Below are 23,538 nucleotides of genomic sequence, written 5' to 3' on the forward strand. Positions count from 1 at the left end.
TTGTCCGGCGTTTTTAACAAAGTATTCCATCCTAAGGTGAAGGTAGGAAGATGTCTGATCAGTACTGCATTGACACTTTAGCTCCTTACTGTAACCCTGCAGTACATTTAGATTTAAACAATATATGTAAACAATAGATGAAAAAAATAGATGTGGAAAACAGATGCAAGCAATATATGTAAACAATATATGTAAAGAATAGATGTAAACAATAGATGTAAACAATAGATGTTAACAATAGATGTAAACAATATATGTGAGCAATATATGTAAACAATATATTTAAAAAATAGATGTAAACAATAGATGTAAGCAATATATGTAAACAATAGATGTAAGCAATAGAAGTGAAAAACAGATGCAAGCAATATATGTAAACAATATATGTAAAAAATAGATGTAAACAATAGATGTAAACAATAGATGTAAGCAATATATGTAAACAATAGATGTAAGCAATAGATGTGAAAAACAGATGCAAGCAATATATGTAAACAATATATGTAAAAAATAGATGTAAACAATAGATGTAAGCAGTAGATGCAAGCAATATATTTAAACAAAATATGAAAACTAGATGAAAACAATAGATGTTAACAATAGATGTTAACAATAGATGTAAACAATGTATGTAAACAATAGATGTAAACAATAGATGTAAGCAATAGAGGTAAACAAAAGATGTACACAATTGATGTAAACAATAGATGTAAACAATAAAAGTAAACAATATATGTAAAAAATATATGTTAACAATAGATGTAATCAATAATAATTTACTTATAATTACTTTAAATTCATCTTTTATCTTCGAAAGCTGTCACAAAGTGTGTATCAAAGAAGGTTGTATGTCAGCAGAAGTTGCAGTATTTGCTGATTATTGTTCAAGAATCAAGAATCATGATTTTGGATTCAAGAATAAAAGATGTAACAACACATTTTATCTCTATATATTCTTTTCACAAAATTGTGTTCGGTAGCATTTTGCAAACAGATTGAAATACATATCTAATATTTGGTATGTTTTTTTACTTATTCGTTATGATAGCTGTTCTTTTGCAGTCTGATATTTGAAAACGAAAAATTCGATATTATTTAGATTTTGCCCTTCTACGTGTACATCTATACAACAGCATATATGTATATATATAAAGGGTGTAATTTATGCAATGTTTATCATAAACCAATATTCATATATTAGATATACAAATATTCATCATTCAACCTTTCAGATATTATATTCATCATTCACTCATAAGATGTTAAATAAATATTTTTTTAAAAAAATTTTATATTACCTCGTCCCCCGTTCTTTACGGGTTTTTATTTAAATCGGTTTATGGGGGAAAACTTTTATTTTATAAAGAATGAGATTTAACTCTTTAAAGGGTATGTCAACGTGACCACCGATTGTGACATACTCGATTTCCTCCGGTTCTCTTTCAACCATTGTCGGAGAAAATATGAGAAAGGTAATATAGTTTTTACGGCACGAATCCATTAATTTCGGTTACTACAATACCAATAAACTTGTGAATTTGAAGCGGGCTTGAAAATTGTCAGATGACAGATGACAGATGTGAATAAAAAAGATTGTACGTCATGTAAAATTTAAAAAAAATGGTCTACTTTTTTTGACGAAGAGATTAAATATTTAAACAATTTTTATGTTATCTAATAAATTTAAAGGAATTGAGTCTTTGCCATGTCTGATGATGATGATGTAAACCTTTGATATTTCAAACTTGGATTATTTGATCTAACAGAATTCATAGTTTAAATAACTAAGGTCTACGACCTTGGTTTGCAACTTGCAAAAATAGAAAATCTGAGTTTGTGGCAAAGACTGAATTCCTTCGAACAAATTCTCAATATATCCATCATTGATTTTATTGGTACCCTAAAAGTCGTTTGGTTTATCAAAAATGAATATAAATATTCATTTTTTATTTCTTTAAAACTTATTTATTTCAAATGTTCGACTTCTCTTTAAAATTAAGTGATTTGAGTAATTTTGCTACAGAGACAGCGAATGAAATGGTCAAAATCAAAGCGACTTTTGACGAACATTACCGACCTATGATTAAGTTACTTAACGTCCCTTGGGACAATTCAGTAAAATAACGACCTTCTCGCCAAGTTTTTGATAAAAAAATCGCGAATTTTCATTTTAAAAGACAATACAATTTATAAATAATAATAGATAATTATACTTTTTCGAGAAATTAAAAACTACTTAACCACGTGTTCTCTCGAACAATTTTGCCAACAAAAACAAATCTCGCTGTGCTCTGGATGTTTCATTAGCAAAATTAGTCTTTGGAACACTTGGTCAAGTAAAATTCTCTTAACTTCCTTGTAAAGTAATTGTAAATGATTATTATTTCCCTGTAGAGTTAAGATACATAACTACTTAATTTTAAGGATTCTTTAATCTAGTCCAATTACTAGTTTTTCAATCAATATTTATTTATTATCAGAATATTAATATTTTATTTTCTTAATCCAATAATCAAAAATTACGGATTCAATTAAAGAAAATTGAAAATAATTTTCAAAAATATAACAGTTTATTGAAAACATTATCTTAATAATCAACATTTTCGCCAAAAATAACATCATTGAGAATATGCATCTGTTCTTTGTACTTAATTTTACAAATAATAATTTTTTAGAAAATTATTTGTAATAATAATACAATTGTACATAATAATAATTCTCTATATTATGCTGAATAAGCTCCATGCTCTCCTCTAATCTCAGAGAATGGATAAAATCTATAACAGGGTGACTCTATAAACATGAGTATAAAGTCACGACCTTAAAATCGTCATTCGTATCGCAGCATTTATTTGTAAACCTGTAACAGAGCACATTTCTTTCTTTAACCCTTGAGTTTTCAAAGTTATGTTTCGGTATTCTTTAAAAGACTAACATTTTAAAAGCTTTAAAATCGTTCACAAAAATATTTACTTTCCTAAACTATTAAAGATCAAAGAAGAATTTAAAAACCCATCATGAAATCAATACATTACACGTAAAGGTTTGCATTCTTTTGATTTTAAAAAATTAGTTTTGGTTGGATACAAGCAATCTTTACAGAAAAAAATAACTAATTCTAAAGAAGGGGGCAGATGGGGGGGGGGGCGACCAGCATTTTACCTGATAATAACAGGATTGCTGTTGAAACATGGTAACCCTACTTCTGCTTTCATCCACGAGAAGTAGGACTGATAAAACCAGAAACAGGAACATCTATAAAAGTAGAATAAATATTTATATATATAAATGAACAGGAACATCTAGAGTAGGGTATATACAGAAACAGAAACATATAGAGTAGGGTATAAAATACAGAAACAGGAACATCTGAAGTAGGGTATATACAGAAACAGGAACATCTAGAGTAGGGTATATATATATATATAGAAACAGGAACATGTAGAGTAGGACAAAAACAGAAACATGAACATCTAGAATAGGGTATATACTGAAACAGGAACATCTAGAGTAGGGTATTTACAGAAACAGGAACATCTAGAGTAGAATATATATACAGAAACATGAACATCTAGAGTAGGGTATATACAGAAACAGAAACATTTAGAGTAGGGTATATGTACAGAAACAGTAACATGTAGAGTAGTGGTATATACAGAAACAGGAACATCTAGAGTAGGGTATATACAGAAACAGAAACATCTAGAGTAGGGTATATATACAGAAACAGGAACATCTGGAGTAGGGTATTTACAGAAACAGGAACATCTAGAGTAGGGTATATATACAGGCACATAATATAAATTATATATAAATATAGAATATTGCGGTATTATCGTAATAAATGTTATTAGGACCAAGTAAGAACAATAAAAGGATTTAAGGACCATTGTTCTGACAGTAGTTTGTATGTTCTTTATTGCAAGGTGTTTACGTAAATCTTAAATGTTTTTTTTTATCAGAAGTGACATTACAATATAATTATTTCTTTTGACGCACAATTTACCATCAATGTTATCTTTACCATTTAAGAATTATTCGTTTTCTGGTGTTAAAATGGAGGCCAAAGTATTCATCCTCATTACATTATCCTTCATTCTCATTTTTATTTTTTCACACAATCAATCAACCGTATTTTCCACTGTTCACTAGCTGTAGAAACCGGAAATAAATCAGTTCTTACTGGTTCAACCTTGAAGTGTAGAATGCCGTGTCTGGCCTCTCTTGAATCCTCTCACTGTCAGATGGTTTGTGTCCTCTATTCTGTCCTCCGTGTGTGAAGGTTTTAGAGTCTGCGGCCTCTTCAGGTTTCCAGTTACTAACTACCTTCCAACCCATCCTCAACCAAACTCTAAGTTACAGGGATTTAGTTTGGATTATATTTGTTTACCCCACCACATCTAAGTGTGTCAGTGAAAATGCGCGATTTTCTCCTATTTGGTTTGGTTTGGGGGATTTCCGTTGTTTCTGGAACAATCGAATTTCAAGATGGCGGCGAACATTTTGAACCAACGGTCGCTATGTATTGCCCGGAGAAAGGTGAGGATAGTGGTGACCTGTTCTACAACAAGTACCTGGCTGAGTCGGGGGTCTGGATGACGGATACCGACTCCAAGGCGACCTGTGTCAAGGACAAGGTCCAAATCCTGGAGTATTGTAAGAAGGTGTATCCGGAACGAGATATTACAAATATAGGGAATATATATTTAACCCTGATAAGACCCACGTGGAAATCAATTATACTGAATTATTCAAAAATAAAATTTAGGAATAATCATTTGCTTGACCTTTCCTGTACTTGCCACTTCATAACTTCTTTTTTCCTTTGAGTTAAGTCATCATTGGAAGCCATATTTAATATTTATACAATGTTTTCAAATTCAAATATTCTAGTAATGTTTTCTTGCAAATATTCTCATTTTTTTTCTAGACTAAGAGTAACTAAAATGGGTTTTAGTTACTTTTATTACACACAGAAACCCTTTAAATCTAAGAAAAAGTTCCATATTCGTTAATATCTCCAAGTTCCCTATATTGTTACCCATGAATATTGTTTTTTAAACACTCAAAGTTTTGTTTAATTCAAGAGGCTCCACTGATCTAATCTAAGATGTTTATCTTATTGCATGTAGGGGCTGTAAGTTTGCTTTTATTCCCCCCAAAAAAATTGTCATTAAAAGATGTACTCTTAAATTTAGAAAAAATGAATTTCTTTGACGGATTAGAAGTTGCGCTCAAAAAAATACGAACCAACTTTGAGCAAAAATATTTCAAAGTTTAATAAACATCTCAGTTCTTGTGAAGTCTTTTAATAAAGGGAATACCTAATAAAAGTGATCCTCCATTTACACAGTGGGTTTTCCGGTTTACTTTAGTACTCTTTAAACTTTTATTTTAGCAACCAATGATCAAAATGTCAAAACATAGCCGGGTTCTTCTGTCAATTTACTTAAACTTTTCTTTTATTATACAGAACCGCGATTGGAATTAATCAACTGTCAGATATAAAACAATAATAACTGAGTTATTTTTGATCAGAATGGAAATTACAGGGTACCATTGTGAATCAGCATGCAGCTCTTTTTTAATTGAGGGTTTTTTGACAGTCCATTTAGAATTAAAAACTGACTCTGATTGTTGATGGTTGATATATTGTGTCTGTAGTTGAGGGAGCCCACTACATGAAGCTGGGTAGCTGGTGCAGGGTGGGAGGAGAACGATGTGTTGGAAACTCACATTGGGTTCGGCCGTATAGATGTCTAGAGGGACCTTTCCAGTCAGATGCACTGCTAGGCCAGTCAAATATAAATCATTTTAAAGGATATAAAGTGTGGATTAAAACATCATAACTAACCTTAAATTATAGTAATTTTTTTTCTATAAAATCAAATCTTCCACTCAATTTTGCTTGACATTAAAGTAGTTTTAGTTTAGAATCTAATTCTTATGTTTTCACGAAAAAATTTTTTTTTTTAATTTAAGGAAATCCAGAACTTTTTAAAAATTTCTCTACAAATAAATTTGCTTTGCACACTTTTTTTGAGTAAACAAAAAACTAAATAAATTTCTTCGCAGACATTTTACTGTTTATGTTCAGGAGCTTTGCAAATTGGCAAACAAAAACAAAACAAATAATTTTGAACAATATCGTTTGATGTAAAAAATGGGGTTTAAATTACCACTTTGATTGACACCAAATATTTAGGATGTCTACAAAACTTTAGAATAATTTTAGAATAATGTTTGTCTACAAATATGATCGGTAATTTTTATTAGTTATTTGTGTCAAAAATCAAAAATCAAAATTGAGGCTCTTTCATTAAATGCTGGTTCTGTAGGTTATTCATTTGCTTATTTTTTCATTAACGATTAACAAGTATTAATAATAAGAATAAATTAGCCTAATGAAAACAATAATAGAAAAGCTAAAAAATCTAATAATATTCTATTTTCAATAGTTTAATTAAAAAATGTAAAAACTGAAACTAAACAAAAAAAATTATCATTCATGATATTTGCCGATTTATTAGGATTTTAAACTATTCAATCTAAACATTATAAAAATTACAAAAACTTTTTCTTATTGCATGATTTTTTAAGAATAAAGATGATCGATCAAATAAATGGGTTATTTTATGTTTTTTTACGCATTTATTAATCAAAGTTTCCCAACCTATTTTCCTAGATAAGTTTTATTAAGTTTGCCTGCCCCATTCATGATAATAAAGATGTTTTATAAAAAGTTACATTATACAAACAGAAAAATGCTCGCCATGCCTAAAGATATGAATGGAACGAAAGAACTCTAACATAAAAAATATCAAACCTTTTTAACCCTATTCCCGCTGGGGGGGAGGGGTCAATTTGACCCCCCCCCTGTAGTTTTTTTTACATAACTCAAAAAGTATTGGTCTGAGGCTGTTGAAATTTTCTGACTTTTCTTACATACCCAAAGCCCTCCCTTTAGGCCTAAAACCGGGCTTTAATACTAACTGCCTGAGTCCTCAGGCACACTGCCTGAATGACTGCTTTTGCCTGTAGCAAACTAAATCTTTGTTTTGACCCACTTTCACTTGTCAGATTTTGATAAAATTTAGCTTTTTGGAAAGCCTATGACATAAGGAAACGGATTGCACAAGTTTTGCGAAAAAAAAATTGCAAATTTTTTGCAAAAAACCTGTCAAAGGAAATTTGCACATTTTTAGTTTTTCTTGATTAAAAATCAGGTTATTTAAAATTTTGCAAAAATTTTTGCATATTTGAAATGGCATGGTCAAGGGCTTTTCAAAAATGTATAATTTGTCATTTTTTGGACAAATTTTTTTTTGCAAACATTTTACTATAAAACTGGATTTTGCGATAAAAAATTCAATTTTCGCAAATTTGCAAATTTTTTTGCAGATTCTAAAAGTAGAGCACAAGAGCTTTCTAATGATGTATCATTTGTCATAATTGGACATAAAACATGGGATTTAGAGGGGGGGTCAAATTGACCCCCCCCCCAGCGTATCCTGGTTTTCAAGTACCCCAGCGGGGATAGGGTTAAATTACTCAACTTTCAATTTTTCAGATTAAAATTATCATTTCTGAGTCCGAATTGAATGAATTGGAGCTGGGTCTCAAATCCGCCAAAAACTAATTTTAATTTAGCGGCGGCTTAAATCTTGAAACATTGAATACAATTTTATGTGGAACCAACCATTTTTGAGACGCGTGTCAAATTTAATAATAGCAGGACCTAATTCAACTACGTATACTATGATAAACCCCTTCTTCTGATAACCTAAGACGTGGTTGAACTATGTCTACGTAGTTCAATTGTTTCTTTCCATTCACTGAATCTGGTATCTGTGGCCCATTGGGCAGTTTTTTTCTCAATAACTTTATCTAAAAGTTGAGATGTTAACTTGGTTAAAGAAAATGTGTGTTAACTGCTTTTACTGGGAAAATAGCTGATTTAACGATTATAAACTGGAACATAAAAAACATCAAGTTGTAGAACAAGATCCCTGAGCCTGCAACTTATAAATACCCAGCAACAAACCCTGTCCTGTTTTTTTACAATGATTCAAAGGGCCTGTAAGCGTAGTTTCAAGTGAACCTCCATGCAATGATGACAATGCCCGATTCACAACAGGACCCTGAAAAGCTTTGTCTCATCAAGAATGAATTATTCCCAAGAATCCAACTGAATATGTTTCTTTTCTACGTTTAATTTTTGTTTAGTTTATCCTTGTTTCAAGAAAACAACTATGTATTACCCACAAAGGATGAGACTTCAGAGACGACTGTACGGAATCTATTTATTTTTTTTAATGCGTACTTGTTTTGTTCTTAAAAAAATCATGAAGTATGAAATTAAAAGACGTACTATATTTATAATTCATCCTTTGTGGGTAACCCGGTATCTTAATGAATGCATTATATTACAAATCTTGTAAAATCTTTGGTTACATTGGTTTCTTTTTCTACAATACCAGCAACTAATTAGTAATGGATATATTTGGTTTCTTTGTATCCGTCTTCTTACTGCAGTTTCACATCTTACATATTTTATACAAAAAATAATTCCTAAAACCTTTTCATGTCAGACATTTGTATCAAAATGACTACTTTTGTTAAATATAAAATTACTTGGTGGCATATAAAATTTTCTAAAAAATATATAAAACCTAGCTCAACATAAAGTTGTCTTTGATATTCACAATATCAAAATTAAATGAAATTAACTTTAGTTTAATGTAAGGTAAATTTGGTGGACGTGGTACGAATTAAAAAAATATTATTTTGCCAATTGGACTTAATTTACTTTTTTGAATTTCACTTAATAAAAATTTAAATGCATCTTCGATTAACGTTAACTCTAATAATTACCAAAAACCAATGACACCCTAAATTTTAAACTGTAGCCAACAATTTATGGTACACCCTGTATTCAAACCGTAGTCAACAATTTATGTTACACCCTGCGGAATGTAAAGTTGATGAAAAAAATAATTCTAAAACTAAGTAGCTAGTAAAAACTTGATCCCTAAACAGACTTCATCAAAGCAGAATTATTAATTCAAAAGTTAAGATGATACTTTTTAACATATTCCTCTAAATATTAAATATTATCCAAAATACTATATTTTCTAGAAAAAAACTTTCCCTGAAAGTTAGTTATGTTTTAGGGTGCTCATTTTTCTCTGAATTGGGAGAAAAAAATTTTTGATAAAAAGTATAGTAAAATGCGTTATTTGGTTATATTGAAAAATTGCTGAATTGGATTAAACATATCTTTCAACCCTTACATTATTGCAAGTAGAGATGTTAACCTAACCAAGATTACTTCTTGCTAATAATGTTTTTCCTGAAAATCTGAAAAGTTAAGCTTAACTACGGTGAAACCAGAAAACTCTGAAATAGGAAGACGACTTTATTACAATACTTATTAAAACACTAATTAAGTGAAGTGGGTCTGTTCACTGTGCACTTGCTATGTCCCATGGTCACAACTAGAGTCTAAAAGTTGTCTTCCAATTCCAGAGTTTTCTGGTTATGACTGTATAACCAAGTAACGCACTTTACTCTATTATAAAAAGGGTACAAAAACCTTATTATGTCAAATTTGTCCTCCATCCCCCTGCAGGGGGAGGTAAATATTTTCCCCTAAATAAAACAAAAGGAAAAGTTGAGCCGAGTTCGATGAAGAAATATAAGTCCCAGTGTAAACACGAAACGAATACTGAGAAGGTTCTAGGCACGGAATGGATGATACATAAATATAATGAATCATGGAAGCTTAAAAAATGTGATTGGTTCAGCTGCAAGCTGAAAATCGGAAAATATTTACCAAGGAACTGTAGACGTAATTTCAAGTTGATTCACAACGTTGTTAAATCAAGAATGAGTGAGATATTCATGTGTTTCTCTTGGCAAAATTGATTATTTTCAATTATTGTTTCTTTATAAAACTGACTTGCGAATTTCTGATGTACAGAAATAACGCTGGAAATTTTTGATTAGAGACATTTTTAAAGAATCTAAATAACGTTCTTTTTCGAACATGTCGTAAAGTCCATGAATGGAGTGTCTCTTGAAATTACAATGATGATCACTGTGTGTAAAAACAAAATACATGTAAATTGCAAGGTTAACCACAATTAAATACATTAATGAAAAAGTCCCTTTATATAAAATTCATATTTTATTTGACTTTGTCTCCGCAGTCCCGGAACAATGTCAATTTGATCATATTCACAATCAGAGCCGGTGCTGGTCATTCTCCGACTGGAACAGCACCGCTGTGATTGCCTGTAACAGTCGACAGATGATTATCAGGAGCTTCGCCATCCTTCTCCCCTGCGGGATAGATCTCTTCTCCGGGGTAGAGTTCGTGTGCTGTCCTACATCCGTCAAACAGCTGATTGAAGCAGGGTTCGGAGAGGGGGATATTCATGATAATGATCAGGTATAGTTCAGGTAGTTCAGATAGTTCAGGTAGTTCAGGTAGTTAAGATAGTTCAGGTAGTTTAGGTAGTTAAGATAGTTCAAGTAGTTTAAGTAGTTCAGGTAGTTAAAGTAGTTCAGGTAGTTCAAATAGTTCAGGTAGTTCAGGTAGTTTAGGTAGTTTAGGGTATAAATATATGCAGGATATACACTATATAATATATCCAGGATACAGACTATAAATATATCCAGGATAAAGACTATAAATATATCCAGGATAAAGACTATACAAATATCCAGGATAAAGACTATAAATATATCCAGGATAAAGACTGTAAATATATCCAGGATAAAGACTATAAATGTATCCAGGATAAAGACTAAAAATATATCCAGGATAAAGACTATAAATGTATACAGGATAAAGACTACAAATATATCAAGGATAAAGACTATAAATGTATCCATGGGATAAAGATTTTAAATAAATCAAGGATAACGACTATAAATATATCCAGGATAAATACTATAAATGTATACAGGATAAAGACTATAAATATATCCAGGATAAAGACTATAAATGTATCCAGGATAAAGACTATAAATATATCCAAGATAAAGACTACAAATGTATCCAGGATAAAGAATATGAATATATCCAGGATAAAGACTACCTGAACTATTTGAACTACCTGAACTACTTTAACTACCTGATAAAGAATATAAATATATCCAGGATAAAGACTATAAATATATCCAGGATAAAGACTGTAAATATATCCAGGATAACGACTACTATGCGGATGAGGAAGATACCTACTACAACGATTCAGACTACAAGGAGGAAACAACAACCTCCACAACAACAACAACAACAACATCTGACCCTGCAACAACCGAACCAACAGCCACAACAACCGTGGAGAAGCAAGCTCAGGACCCTTATCTAACTCACTATATGCCACAAAGTGAGCACACTGACTTTATTCAGGTTAGTACATTTAAGTCATCACTTTNGGGGGAGGGGGGGTTACTAGCAGGGCAAGATACTCAATACTTTTTGCAAAACTGATTTTGACGATTTTTAAATTTTACCAAATTTCTTTTTTTTTGCAAAATGACTATAAATACTAACTACTCAAATAAAACCTCTTTTTGATCAATCGAATTGTAAAAAAAAATCCGATAGTTTTTTATCAAAATTTGACCAATTATAATTTAATTCACATTGAGAACTAAGTCTATAAATGTGTACATCCAAGAAAAATAAATGCAAAAGAAAAAATTGGCTTGGCTTGTAGGTTATTTAGCTCTGTGCGCATAGAGAAATATATGCAAAAGGCACATTTCAGCCTCTCCCATGGTAATTTTTAGAGATAGAGCATTCAAAACATCAATGAATTTTCTTAAAATCATGGTAAATTGATTTGGGTTTATGTTTATTAAATGCTCCTGCTGGTTTTCTCATCATTTCAACAAAATCGTTGCAGAATTGTGAAAATGATGACCCTTTTAAGCTAAAAATAGGAAAAATAATCTTTATCTTTGCCTCTCATTCAAAATCCTATAAAGACATATGCTGATTCAAATGGTGAATTTGTTTATCATGGCTTTAAGATAATTTACAAACGTTTTAGTGAAATAAAGCTGAAATGTGCTTTTTAAACATATTCCTCCATGCGTTTAAAGCTATATAACCTTCAATCCAAGCCAATTTTGCTTTTGCATTTATTTTTCTTGGATATTAGATTTAGTTCTCAATGTTAATCAACCAATTTGATAATTCCTGAAAACCTGTTATTTGAGTAGTGACTAGGTAACGATAATTTAAATTTTTGAAATCCACCAACGAAATCGAGAAACTGGCAAAATTTGTTTTTGTTTTAATTCCAAAGTATCAGAATTGTCAATTATCACAATGTCAACAAATCATACCATACCAACATATCAAAGTACATATTTGAGAATGACATAAATAATTTAAATAACTCTGAACTAAATTGAATACTGAAATCCTAGAACTGCATAAATCAAATAGTATATCTGTACAGAGGAAACATTATTTACTAGGCTATCAGGGCGCCGCTGTATGTTACCAGCTACTATTTCATCTTTTTGAATAAAACAAAATAAAATTTTATAATTTTTTCGTAAACTTTTAAAATTTTACGAATAAATAATTTTTTGCAGACAACTTTTTGTAATTCTGTGCATTCATAAACCTTCCCGTGGGTCATGTGAGGTCCCACTCAAAATGTGTGCCAAACGAGTTCAGTCGTTTTGATTCTGGTTTTTATTTGATACAAACAGACAGAAAAGCAAAGTATATTAATCCTGCCTGATAGAAATATATATCCTGAAGATTGCATAGCATCAAACATAACATAATCAAACATAATCAAAATCATGCTAAATACTTATATTTATATACACTTAGTTTATATTATATTGAAACAAGTTTTAAAAACTAAACTTTTTTGTTTTTCTTTAGAATCGTGTCATAAACCATTCAGAAAATCAACAACTAAATTATAAAAAAATCCACACATTATCAAATATTCGTTTTAAAGAATTAATTCATGTTTGCAAATTTTAAATTTGATTATTTCAGCGGGGTTTTCTAACTTAAACAACTTTGTTAATGGATTTGTTCCATGCAAGAAAAAAGTTTAGCAAAAGAAAATTCTTAATCTTATCCCGAGCCTGTTCTCCAAACTTTATATAGAATTCAAGAATTTTCACGTTTATACATAATAGACTTTTAAAATGAATGCAGACCTTAAAAGTTTAAATATCAATATAGGTAAATGGGCTGTAGACGCTTGTCGTTCATTGGTGTGAATTTTCGGTTAACCCCCCAAAAAAATAATGATATCTTAAAGATTTAAAACAGCTTTCTGTAAATAAAGTATACATAAGCACTTACAACGGTACTGTTGTGAATCAGATAATCCAATATACTAAAAACTCTTTGAAGTAAAAATTAAGAAACAAGTTAGTATAACACGCACCTCTGACCCTTTAGTAAAAGTAAATTCAACATAAAGTCTGACCGCGTCAACCTTGTTGCACTGGCTAGTCCTATTGTGTGTCTGCTTTATGTACGTACCCAATGTCCGGGCGAAACAGTACAAGCTGGGACCGGAAAGGTAGACCTGACTCGGAAATTCAAATGTACTACGGCTGCCTGGGATAAAGATATTTTTGTTTATGTTTATGTTTAGAAATATTTATATAGAAATATGAAGCATATATATTTCATATATTTCATATCTAATTTATTATATATACATAAATAAAAAGCATATTACATTTATCATGATGTATTAAGAGAGAAGAAGACAGCTTGAGATTAACAAAATATTGAGATTCTCAAACAGAATATTATCAAAATCACAGAAAATTGACAAAATATCAGAGTTTTGTTTCATTATATCTATCAAAATCTACACAAATGATAAGACCCCAAGACTCTTGTATTGATCGGTTGAATATTTTGTTTGCCACTAAACTTCAAGATTGACTCTAATTGGAGGAATTAACGTCACAAGTAACTCACTGCGGCATTGCGCAAAAATATTTCATAATTCTAAAGATGGCCATTTATGTCCAAAACTATCTTACTAAATTAGCTACTCGAATTTATTGATGTAGTTGGAAAGAATTATAGTTTCATAGAATTTCATTGCTTTCCGAATGCAACATCTACAACAAGGTTAAAAAAGCACAGTACATGTAATTCTAAATAACCCTCCATGTTTAGAGTGGCATGTCCGATTCTCCCTTTACAACTTTACCAGAGTAGCAATGAGGAAAATAGGGTTAATTCTGACAATTTTCCAAACTGTTTTTGCAATACATATTTGCATATAAATCCGTTTACAAAGAAACCACATTCACAGTTGAAAACAATTAATTTTCAGGTGGAAAAAGAGAATTTTTCAATAAACCTTGATCAGTCCAAGGTCTAAAATGTTTTCGAACCGAAATCTGGATTTAAGCTGTCTAAGAATTGTTCCTCCCAAAAGTTTATTGCTTATCCTCCTTGTAATCCCAGTGTCGAGCAAACTTAACAGAGTTTTGTAAAGTTTAGTGTCCTTTTCATTCTTAACATTTCATACAGGGTCACCCACTAAACATGATAAAAGAACCATAGGTCGTCTTTCATATATGATTGCAAAGAGTCTTTTCACGGCATCTACTCAAAATGTGGTAATTTACTTTACCCTTTTTAAATCTTCAGAAAGTATACAGAAATTTCCATTTGATATTTAGATAATTAGGGCTATGGAGTGGATAAATGTTTTCAAGAATCATTTTTGTTAAATTAGTTTCACGAATGAATTCCGCAAATTTTCTGAGTTGAACGACTTGACGGTATCTATCAAGAAATAAGCATATTCAGGGTGTTTTGTTTTTAGTATACCTCACATAAAGATTAACTCGTAAGAACTTTGTAATTTACAAAATAAGTGTCCTACTATTTTTACATTAGAATGCTAAAACTTCTTTACTTTTTCAACTTCATACTTGTGAACAAATTTAGCTAAAACCCAAATTTTTAAGTTAAAATATTTATATTTCCGACGTATTTTTTTTTACTTTTTAAAAATCCTCTCTTGCTCCCTAACCATGAAAGATAAAGGATAAATCTGTTTTTTATGAGCTGGCCTTGAAAAGTTGGACTAGGGACATGCATCAAACTCTCCTATCTCAACTCTAGGGCAAAATAATAGCGGAGGGGGGGGGGGGTGAAAAGCACCCACCCTTCAAGTTTAGACAAAAAGAGACCATACGTATAGGGTTAATGTTTTCTATCTTCTCTTTTTCCAGGCTGAGATTAGATTTGATCAACATCACAGGGAGAGAGTTGAAAAACTGATGAAGGACTGGGGAGCAATTCAGGACCAATACAAACAGGACAAGGACAAGGTAGAAATACAGGACCAATACAAGCAGGATACGGACAAGGTAGGAATACAGGACCAATACAAGCAGGACAAAGACAAGGTAGGAATACAGGACCAATACAAGCAGGACAAGGAAAAGGTAGGAATACAGGACCAATTCAAGCATGACAAGGACAAGGTAGGAATACAGGACCAATACAAGCAGGACAAGGACAAGGTAGAAATACAGGAACAATACAAGCAGGATAAGGACATAGTAGGAATACAGGACCAATACAAACAGGACAAGGACAAGGTAGAAATACAGAAACAATACAAGCAGGATAAGGACAAGGTATGAATACAGGACCAATACAAGCAGGACAAGGACAAGGTAGGAATACAGGACCAATACAAGCAGGACAAGGAAAAGGTAGGAATACAGGACCAATACAAGCAGGACAAGGACAAGGTAGGAATACAGGACCAATACAAGCAGGATAAGGACAAGGTAGGAATACAGGACCAATACAAGCAGGATAAGGACAAGGTATTAATACAGGACAAATACAAGCAGGATAAGGACAAGGTAGGAATACAGGGCCAATACAAGCAGGATAAGGACAAGGTAGGAATACAGGACCAATACAAGCAGGACGGGTAGGAATACAGGACCAATACAAGCAGGACAAGGTAGCAACTCAGGACCAATACAAACAGGACAAGGACAAGGTAGAAATATATGACCAATAAGACAAGGACAAGGACAAGGACAAGGTAGGCATACAGGAGCATACAAGCACGATAAGAACAGGGTATAAATACAGGACTAATACAAGCAGGACAAGGTAGGAATACAGAGCTGAAAACTTTAGAATGGTGGATATCGGGATTAAGGCTTAATCCACTCTTTTTCTTAATCTGCAGATTAAATATTGCTTGTTCTCCACTAATTTTTAATCTCCAGATTAATTATCCGATCAGGATTAAGGATATCCCATTCAAAAGTTCCCATCTCAGGACCAATACGACAAGGACCAGGTATGAATACAGGGTAATACGACAAGGACAGAGTAGTAATACATACAGGACAAATAATATCTATTAATTTAGAAATGGTCATGCATAAAAAATTCGAGTTTGCTTAAAAACTATAAAACTATAAAATATATTTCTGCAGGATCCTGAGACGGTAAAGCAAGAGTTAACCCAGCAGTACCAGGAGAACCTAAAGGTAATTAAAGAACACATATTTTCAAAATCATGTCAAATATGACATAAATACCTCTAGTCGGAATTTTTGGGACATATATATGTAATACTTGATTTTCTTAAAAAGATGTTTAAAGATTTATAAAACTAAATGAATATGGATAAAATGCAGACCTCGATGTTTTACTTACTTTAGTGATAAAGGAATGCAGTGTTATGGGTAATCATGGGTAATTTGCCGTTAATGGTGACGGAGTCGTTAATTTTGAATGCCAAATATACATTTATTTTTATAATTTGAGCCGCGGCTCAAATTTGAGACGCGGCTCAAATATGGTTGGTTCCACTTAACATTGTTTTCAATGTTTCAAGATTTTACCCGGCGCTCAATTGAAACAGGCTGCTCAAATTCATTAAATTTGAACACATGAATTCAAATACTAAGAACCTTTCGTTAGATATTGATACCATCTAACCTTTCATTAAATGGTAATAACATCTACTGAAAGGTTCTTATAGAATTTGAATTCAGGTTATAATAGGAATACAAAATTAATGGCAGTTACCGTTAACAGCAAGTTGCCCAGGTCAAAAAGGAAGGTGTTATAATAATGATTTATCCATCTAAATATTTATGATTTTAAATTGCAGTTTTGTAATGTATGACAGTGACTTGCAGATTTTAGTTAATCACACCTTTACAAGACAAAAAAAGTTTGATAGCTTCAACATTTTGAATCTGATGTAGGGTACCGTTGTGAATCCGATAAAGGGTACCATTGTAAATCCGATGGTAAAACCGATGGTGTAAAGTACAGTTGTGAATCCGATGTAGGTACCATTGTTAATCTGATGCAGGATACCGTTGTGAATCTGATGTAGGGTACCGTTGTGAATCTGATGTAGGGTACCGTTGTGAATCTGATGTATGGTACCGTTGTGAATCCGATGTAGGGTACCGTTGGGAATCCGATGTAGCGTACCGTTGTGAATCCGATTTATGGTACCGTTGTGAATCCGATAGGGTACCGTTGTGAATCCGATGTAGGGTACCGTTGTGAATCCGATGTATCGTACCGTTGTGAATCCGATTTATGGTACCGTTGTGAATCCGATGTAGGGTACCGTTGTGAATCCGATGTAGGGTACCGTTGTGAATCCGATGTATAGTACCGTTGTGAATCCGATGTAGGGTACCGTTGGGAATCCGATGTAGGGTACCGTTGGGAATCCGATGTAGGATACCGTTGTGAATCTAATGTAGGTACCATTGTAAATCCGATGTAGGGTACCGTTGTGAATCCGATGTAGGGTACCGTTGTGAATCTGATGTAGATTACCATTGTGAATCTGATGTAGGGTACCATCGTGAATCTGATGTAGGGTTCAGTTGTGAATCTGATGTAGGGTACCGTTGGGAATCTGATGAAGGGTACAGTTGGGAATCCGATGTAGGGTACCGTTGTGAATCCGATGTAGGGTACCGTTGTGAATCCGATGTAGAGTACCGTTGGGAATCGGACATGTCACCCTTTCTAAATTGCCAGTCAATTTAAAAGGAACCTTGTTTTCTGCGGATTCTTTTCTTTTAGACCAAATTTATTCCAAGCAAAAAAAAAACATTTGCAAATAACGAGATTGTAGCCAAAATTCTAACTTTTAACTTTTATTCTCATGTCCAACTAAATCTTATGTTTGATGAATTCTTAACTCTGACCTTTATAAATACGTGATGGCTAATTTTTAAACGGATGGAATCAAATTAAGTCGGTCAAATTGAGTTTAACTAATTCAAACCTGCAAAATCCATAGGAATTATTGATCAAATAAACTTCTTTTCCATAAAAGAATATCGATTCACTTTTCTTTTTCATAACAGAATATCCATATACTTTTCTTTTTCATGAAGAATATCCATACGCTTTTCTTTTTCATAAAAGAATATCCATAAACTTTTTTTTCATTAAATGATATCCATAAACTTTTCTTTTTCATAAAAGAATATCCATAAACTTTTTTTTCATTAAGTGATATCCATAAACTTTTCTTTTTTTATGAAAGAATATCCATAAACTTTTCTTTTTCATAAAAGAATATAAATTCACTTTTCTATTTTTATAAAAAAATATCCATAAACTTTTCTTTTTATAAAAGAATATCAATTAACATTTCTTTTTCATTAAAGAGTATCAATTAACTTTTATTTTTTATAAAAAAATATCAATTAACTTTTTTTAAAAAAGAATATCAATTGACTTTTTTTTACAAAAGAATATCCATAAACTTTTCTTTTTTAATTTGTATTGTATGTAATTATGCATGAAGGGGAAATTAACGATAAATTTTGGATTAGATAATAAATTAGTTTTAATTTAATTAGAATAACATCCTGAATGAATGTTCCAGTTCAACAAATAAATAAAAATCTCAACAAAAAAGAATATTTTTGAAATATTTTTTACATATATCGATGTCTTAAGTATAATTTGTATAATCTGAGGTCGAATTTAAAGAATTTAAGCAGCAGCATAAATTTAAGACACGGCTCAAATATGGCTAGTTCCACTTAAAATTGTATTCAATGTTTCAAGATTTAAGCCAGCGCTCAATTGAAACCGAGTTTTGGCGGATTTAAGACGAGGCTCAAAATCATTTAATTCGGACTCTGGTCTCATTATAGTTTATTTTTTTATATTCTAGACATTTTTGAAAATCTACTTGGCATGGATTCCATTTCAAGGTTTGGCAGTAAAATGTGGAAGTTATAAAAGTGTCAGGATTAAGTTTATGAGGAGCAAGATTTGAACCATGATAAAAGCTGTATATATAGTAAAACTTAATCTCACTGAGAATAACAATTTAAAAACAAACAAGTAAGTGCAACTTACATTTCTAATTTTCAAAAATACAACTAACGCCAGGTTAAAAAAAAGATTAATATTTTTTATACTTGGTTGTCTTAAATTTGGCATTTTTAGTGGAACATATTGTAAAAAATACTTTTTTGGGGACACCCTGTATATTTGATCAGGAGCTTGAGGAACAGCATCAAGCAGAGAGAAGGCAGCTTGTTGCTATGCATCAGCAGCGTGTCATTGCCAGGTAAATTATATATATATATATAATATACTTAGCTTGGGTGTTTGTTTGTTTGCACCCAATAAACGTCAAAACGGCTAAACCTCACATGACTCCAAGGAAGGGTTATGAATGCTCAGAGTTTTGCAAATTTGTCTCCAAAAAATTATATTTTCGTAAAATTTAGAAAATCCACCAAAAAAAACGCTTTGATAGTCTAGTATTGATTAACTTGAGGAAAAGATGATATTTAGACTCAATTTACGCTTTTAAAATACAGCAATTGAGCAAGCAGTGTAAGCAGACGATATTAACACATTTCACATAGCAAGTAAGTGCGTTAAAAAAACTGTTTGATCTAAAACATCATCAAATAAATATAAATTGTGTAATTGACTTCTTACTAATCCACAGTGTTATAGGTTTCACTTTATTTGTTCTTTTTTTCAAACATTTGACATTTTATTTTCTCAGAAAAAATATGAATACTACGAAACGAATTTATATTTATTAGATAAAGTGTATCTGCATTTTGTGAATGCATATTCGAATGCATATCCGTTTTGCAGAAAATTTTTAAAGTTAGATAATTTTAACTGCAGTCCATACATTATTACACTTTAAAGTTTATGTTTCCCCCATACAACTTATGGTCTCATTTAATGTTAGATACTTTATTACTTTAGATTTATTCAATGAAAATATTTGTATTTTTACACTGAAAAATCGTAATATTGATGCATATCAAACTGCAATAGAATTTTAGCACTGTTAAAATTAGTTTTTATGCAATATAAAATAAATTTTTAGACACTGTAAAAATTAAGTGAAACCTGTAATATCTCCAAATTTTAGAATAAAATCTTTGTGATAATGTAGTGTAAAAAAAACAATAGTTTAATCAATGATTGATGCACTGTAAAAACTATCTTCAATATCTGCAGGTTTGGTGAGAGGAAGGATAAGGCCCTGATCTGCTACAAGGAAGCATTGGACCAGACACCATTCAATGTACACAGGTTGGTCAACGTGCTTTAAAATCAAGAACCGGGATATCTAATATCGAGCTAATTATGTCCTGGCTCTTTGAACTGAACTCTGTTCTTCGTTATATTTTAACCAAACTTCAGCAATCATATTGTAATTTACTGCAATATTTTTAAAAAACAGCAAAATTAAAAAAAAAATTTAATTTAATGGGATTATATGCAAATAAATTCTATTACTTGCTATTAACACGTGATGAAACTTATATACCCAAAAAGTTATTAAAAAATGCATAGCCTATCAAAACTGTAACAAACGTTAAAAACCTTAAACTTTACAAACATGGATCGAAGCTGCTGTTTTCTAAACTTTTATGACATGTATTTTGAATCACTGTGAAATTCAAAACTTTTATTGGGAATCCTAAAATACCAAAAATAATCTTTTCAAAGCGGGAAATTTTATATAATTGATATTGTTCAAGGTTTTAATGAATTGTAAATATTGTTTTGGTCAATTCAAGTTGGATCAAATAAATACACAATTCTGCAAAATACTGGAAAAAGAAGCTGCTCCAACATGTCAAGATAATTTACTTTAAATTATCAATTTTGGACTGTAAATGATGAATTAGGAAGAAAGAAGAAACCGGAAGGAATTTGAAATATTATCTTGAATCATTTATCATGAAAAAGAATGTATAATATGTATCATTTATTTTATTCTATGGACCACGGACCATAATGTTTACCACTTCGATTTATCATTTGTATACATGTATTATATGTTTATGTACAATGTACATTGTACAACTTTACAGCTTTAACTGGTCGTCTTTTTGCAACATTTACTATGTACACTGTCACAAAAAACTGAGAGTTGAGACTGCAAGGACTGAGGAGGGGCGAATTTAAGTCTTTAAAATAGTTTGCTGCATTTCCTTAACGTACAGGTTTGCAATTTCGTGCTATAAAATTACCGTAAATAATTGATTCGATTTATTCCATTTTTGTTTTGTTTCCTAGACTTTAACCTGAAATAAATTCTTTGTGTCTCCGCTAATATTGAAAGCATAAAAAAGGCAGACCACATTTTGGAATTGCCGCACTATAAAAATTATTAAACAAGAATATTTTTATGTTTTAATATACTACAGGACATGCAGATAGTCGGTTAAAGAATTAGTAAAGTCTTTTTGTTCTTCTGTACACCTTTACAACTGTACACCTGAACAACTGTACAAATGTACAACTGTTTTCCTGTACAAATGTACAAATGTACAAATGTACAAATGTACAACTGTAAACCTGTACAACTGTAAACCTGTACAACTGTACACCTGTACAAATATACAACTGTACAACTTTATAACTGTACAAATTTACAACTGTACACCTGTACAACTGTACATCTGTACAGCTGTACACCTGTAGAGCTGTACAACTGCACAACTGTACACCAGTACAAATGTACACCTGTAAACCTGTACAACTGTACACCTGTACACCTGTACAACTGTAAAACTGCACAACTGTACACCTGTACTACTGTACAACTGTACAACAGTATGACTGTACAACTGTACAACAGTATGACTGTACAAATGTACAACAGTATAACTGTACAACTGTACAATTGTAGAAACGTTTAACTGTACAACTTTACAACTATATAACTGTAATTGTTAAGGATAAAGAAATGTTTGCAGAAGGTTCTGAAATCTCTACACAAAGAGAGGAATCATGCAATCCTACAATTCAGGTAGAATTAATTCAGCCAATCAATCAATCAACTATTTTTCAATCAATTAATCAATTAATCAAGCAATCAATCAATTTACCAATCAATTAATCTATTTATCAATCAATTAATCAATTAATCAAGCAATCAATCAATTTACCAATCAATGAATCTATTTATCAATCAATTAATCAATTAATCAAGCAATCAATCAATTTACCAATCAATCAATTTATTTATCAATCAATTAATCAAATTATCCATCAATCAATCAATTTATCACTCTCATGATTCAATCTGATAAATAAGTAATGAATGCAAATAAAGAAGATTGCAACTGTAATTGTTTAGGAGGTTGGTAGATGAGGGTGGTGTGGAGATTGCAAAGAAGGAGATTGCAACAACTATTCAACAACTAAAAGATATAGATACCAGGTATACACTGTAAATTGTGTAAATAGAGTGTAAATTGTGTAAATACTAAAACTGGAAAATATTATTTTATGTTATTTAGTTTTGGTTTAGGTTAGTATAAATAGTGTATAATAACATCATTTATCTCTTGCTTCGTTATTTGGTTTTGTTTTTATGAAGAAATATATATTTATTAGACATATTTATTTATATCCTGTGAAAATATATCTAGATGTATTTCTAGGGCTAGGTTCCAAAAATGGGGAGCGGTTTTTTTTGTTAACGAACGGAATTTACCATTAACGACCACATCGTTGAAATACAAAGAATATTTTCTAGACATGTTATTGTACAAGATCAGTTATCCTTAACGATCAACCATTGTTAACAATTTGAACGTTAACGAACGGTATAATTTATGACTAATCGTAAATTAAAAAACGGAAAGACCATTTTTGGAACGAAATATTTGAAAGACACTAAAGTGCATCTAACGGTCAACCTCAAAGTGCTAGCTAACTAACTTGGCCGATTCCAGAGATCAAAAACTTGCCAGGCCTTCATTATATCCTGTGGAAATATTTAAAAAATATATTTTAGTTGGAAAAATACACCGCGGCTAGATTTACAGTAGTAGAAAAAAATATTGAAACAATTGTCGTCTATGTTCGTTCTTTATATGATGAAATGTCAGTTAGGACTCTGTAATTTTTACTTACTACAACTGCATATGTATTAAAGATATAAATATATATATTAGATATATTAGATTTTGTATGAATATAAA

The 23,538-nt window shown here is 31.3% G+C and overlaps 1 protein-coding gene and 1 long non-coding RNA gene across 3 annotated transcripts in view; one reads left to right on the plus strand and one right to left on the minus strand.

The window, feature by feature from the left end:
* Positions 1–4,348, minus strand: LOC111714979 (uncharacterized). Its single transcript, XR_002768140.1, has 3 exons — positions 4,025–4,348; positions 3,163–3,255; positions 1–96 (listed from the first exon to the last, which is right to left on the minus strand). It is a non-coding gene; the product is annotated as an uncharacterized LOC111714979 (long non-coding RNA).
* The window catches only part of LOC111714978 (amyloid-beta-like protein), a 25,830-nt gene continuing 6,624 nt past the window's right edge, over positions 4,333–23,538 (plus strand). Inside the window, exons 1-10 of one of the 2 annotated variants that reach the window (XM_023490205.1) lie at positions 4,333–4,695; positions 5,665–5,793; positions 10,212–10,453; positions 11,216–11,422; positions 15,265–15,402; positions 16,501–16,554; positions 19,564–19,634; positions 20,555–20,629; positions 22,287–22,358; positions 22,689–22,772. In XM_023490205.1, the coding sequence (XP_023345973.1) occupies positions 4,419–4,695; positions 5,665–5,793; positions 10,212–10,453; positions 11,216–11,422; positions 15,265–15,402; positions 16,501–16,554; positions 19,564–19,634; positions 20,555–20,629; positions 22,287–22,358; positions 22,689–22,772 (1,349 nt within the window). In that variant the 5' untranslated portion in view covers positions 4,333–4,418. The remainder of the gene's footprint in view (positions 4,696–5,664; positions 5,794–10,211; positions 10,454–11,215; positions 11,423–15,264; positions 15,403–16,500; positions 16,555–19,563; positions 19,635–20,554; positions 20,630–22,286; positions 22,359–22,688; positions 22,773–23,538) is intronic. The other variant, XM_023490206.1, reaches the window with a different exon arrangement.

The sequence above is a fragment of the Eurytemora carolleeae genome, unplaced genomic scaffold (genome assembly GCF_000591075.1).
Source record: "Eurytemora carolleeae unplaced genomic scaffold, Eaff_2.0 scaffold1681, whole genome shotgun sequence".
Lineage (NCBI taxonomy): Eukaryota > Metazoa > Arthropoda > Copepoda > Calanoida > Temoridae > Eurytemora > Eurytemora carolleeae.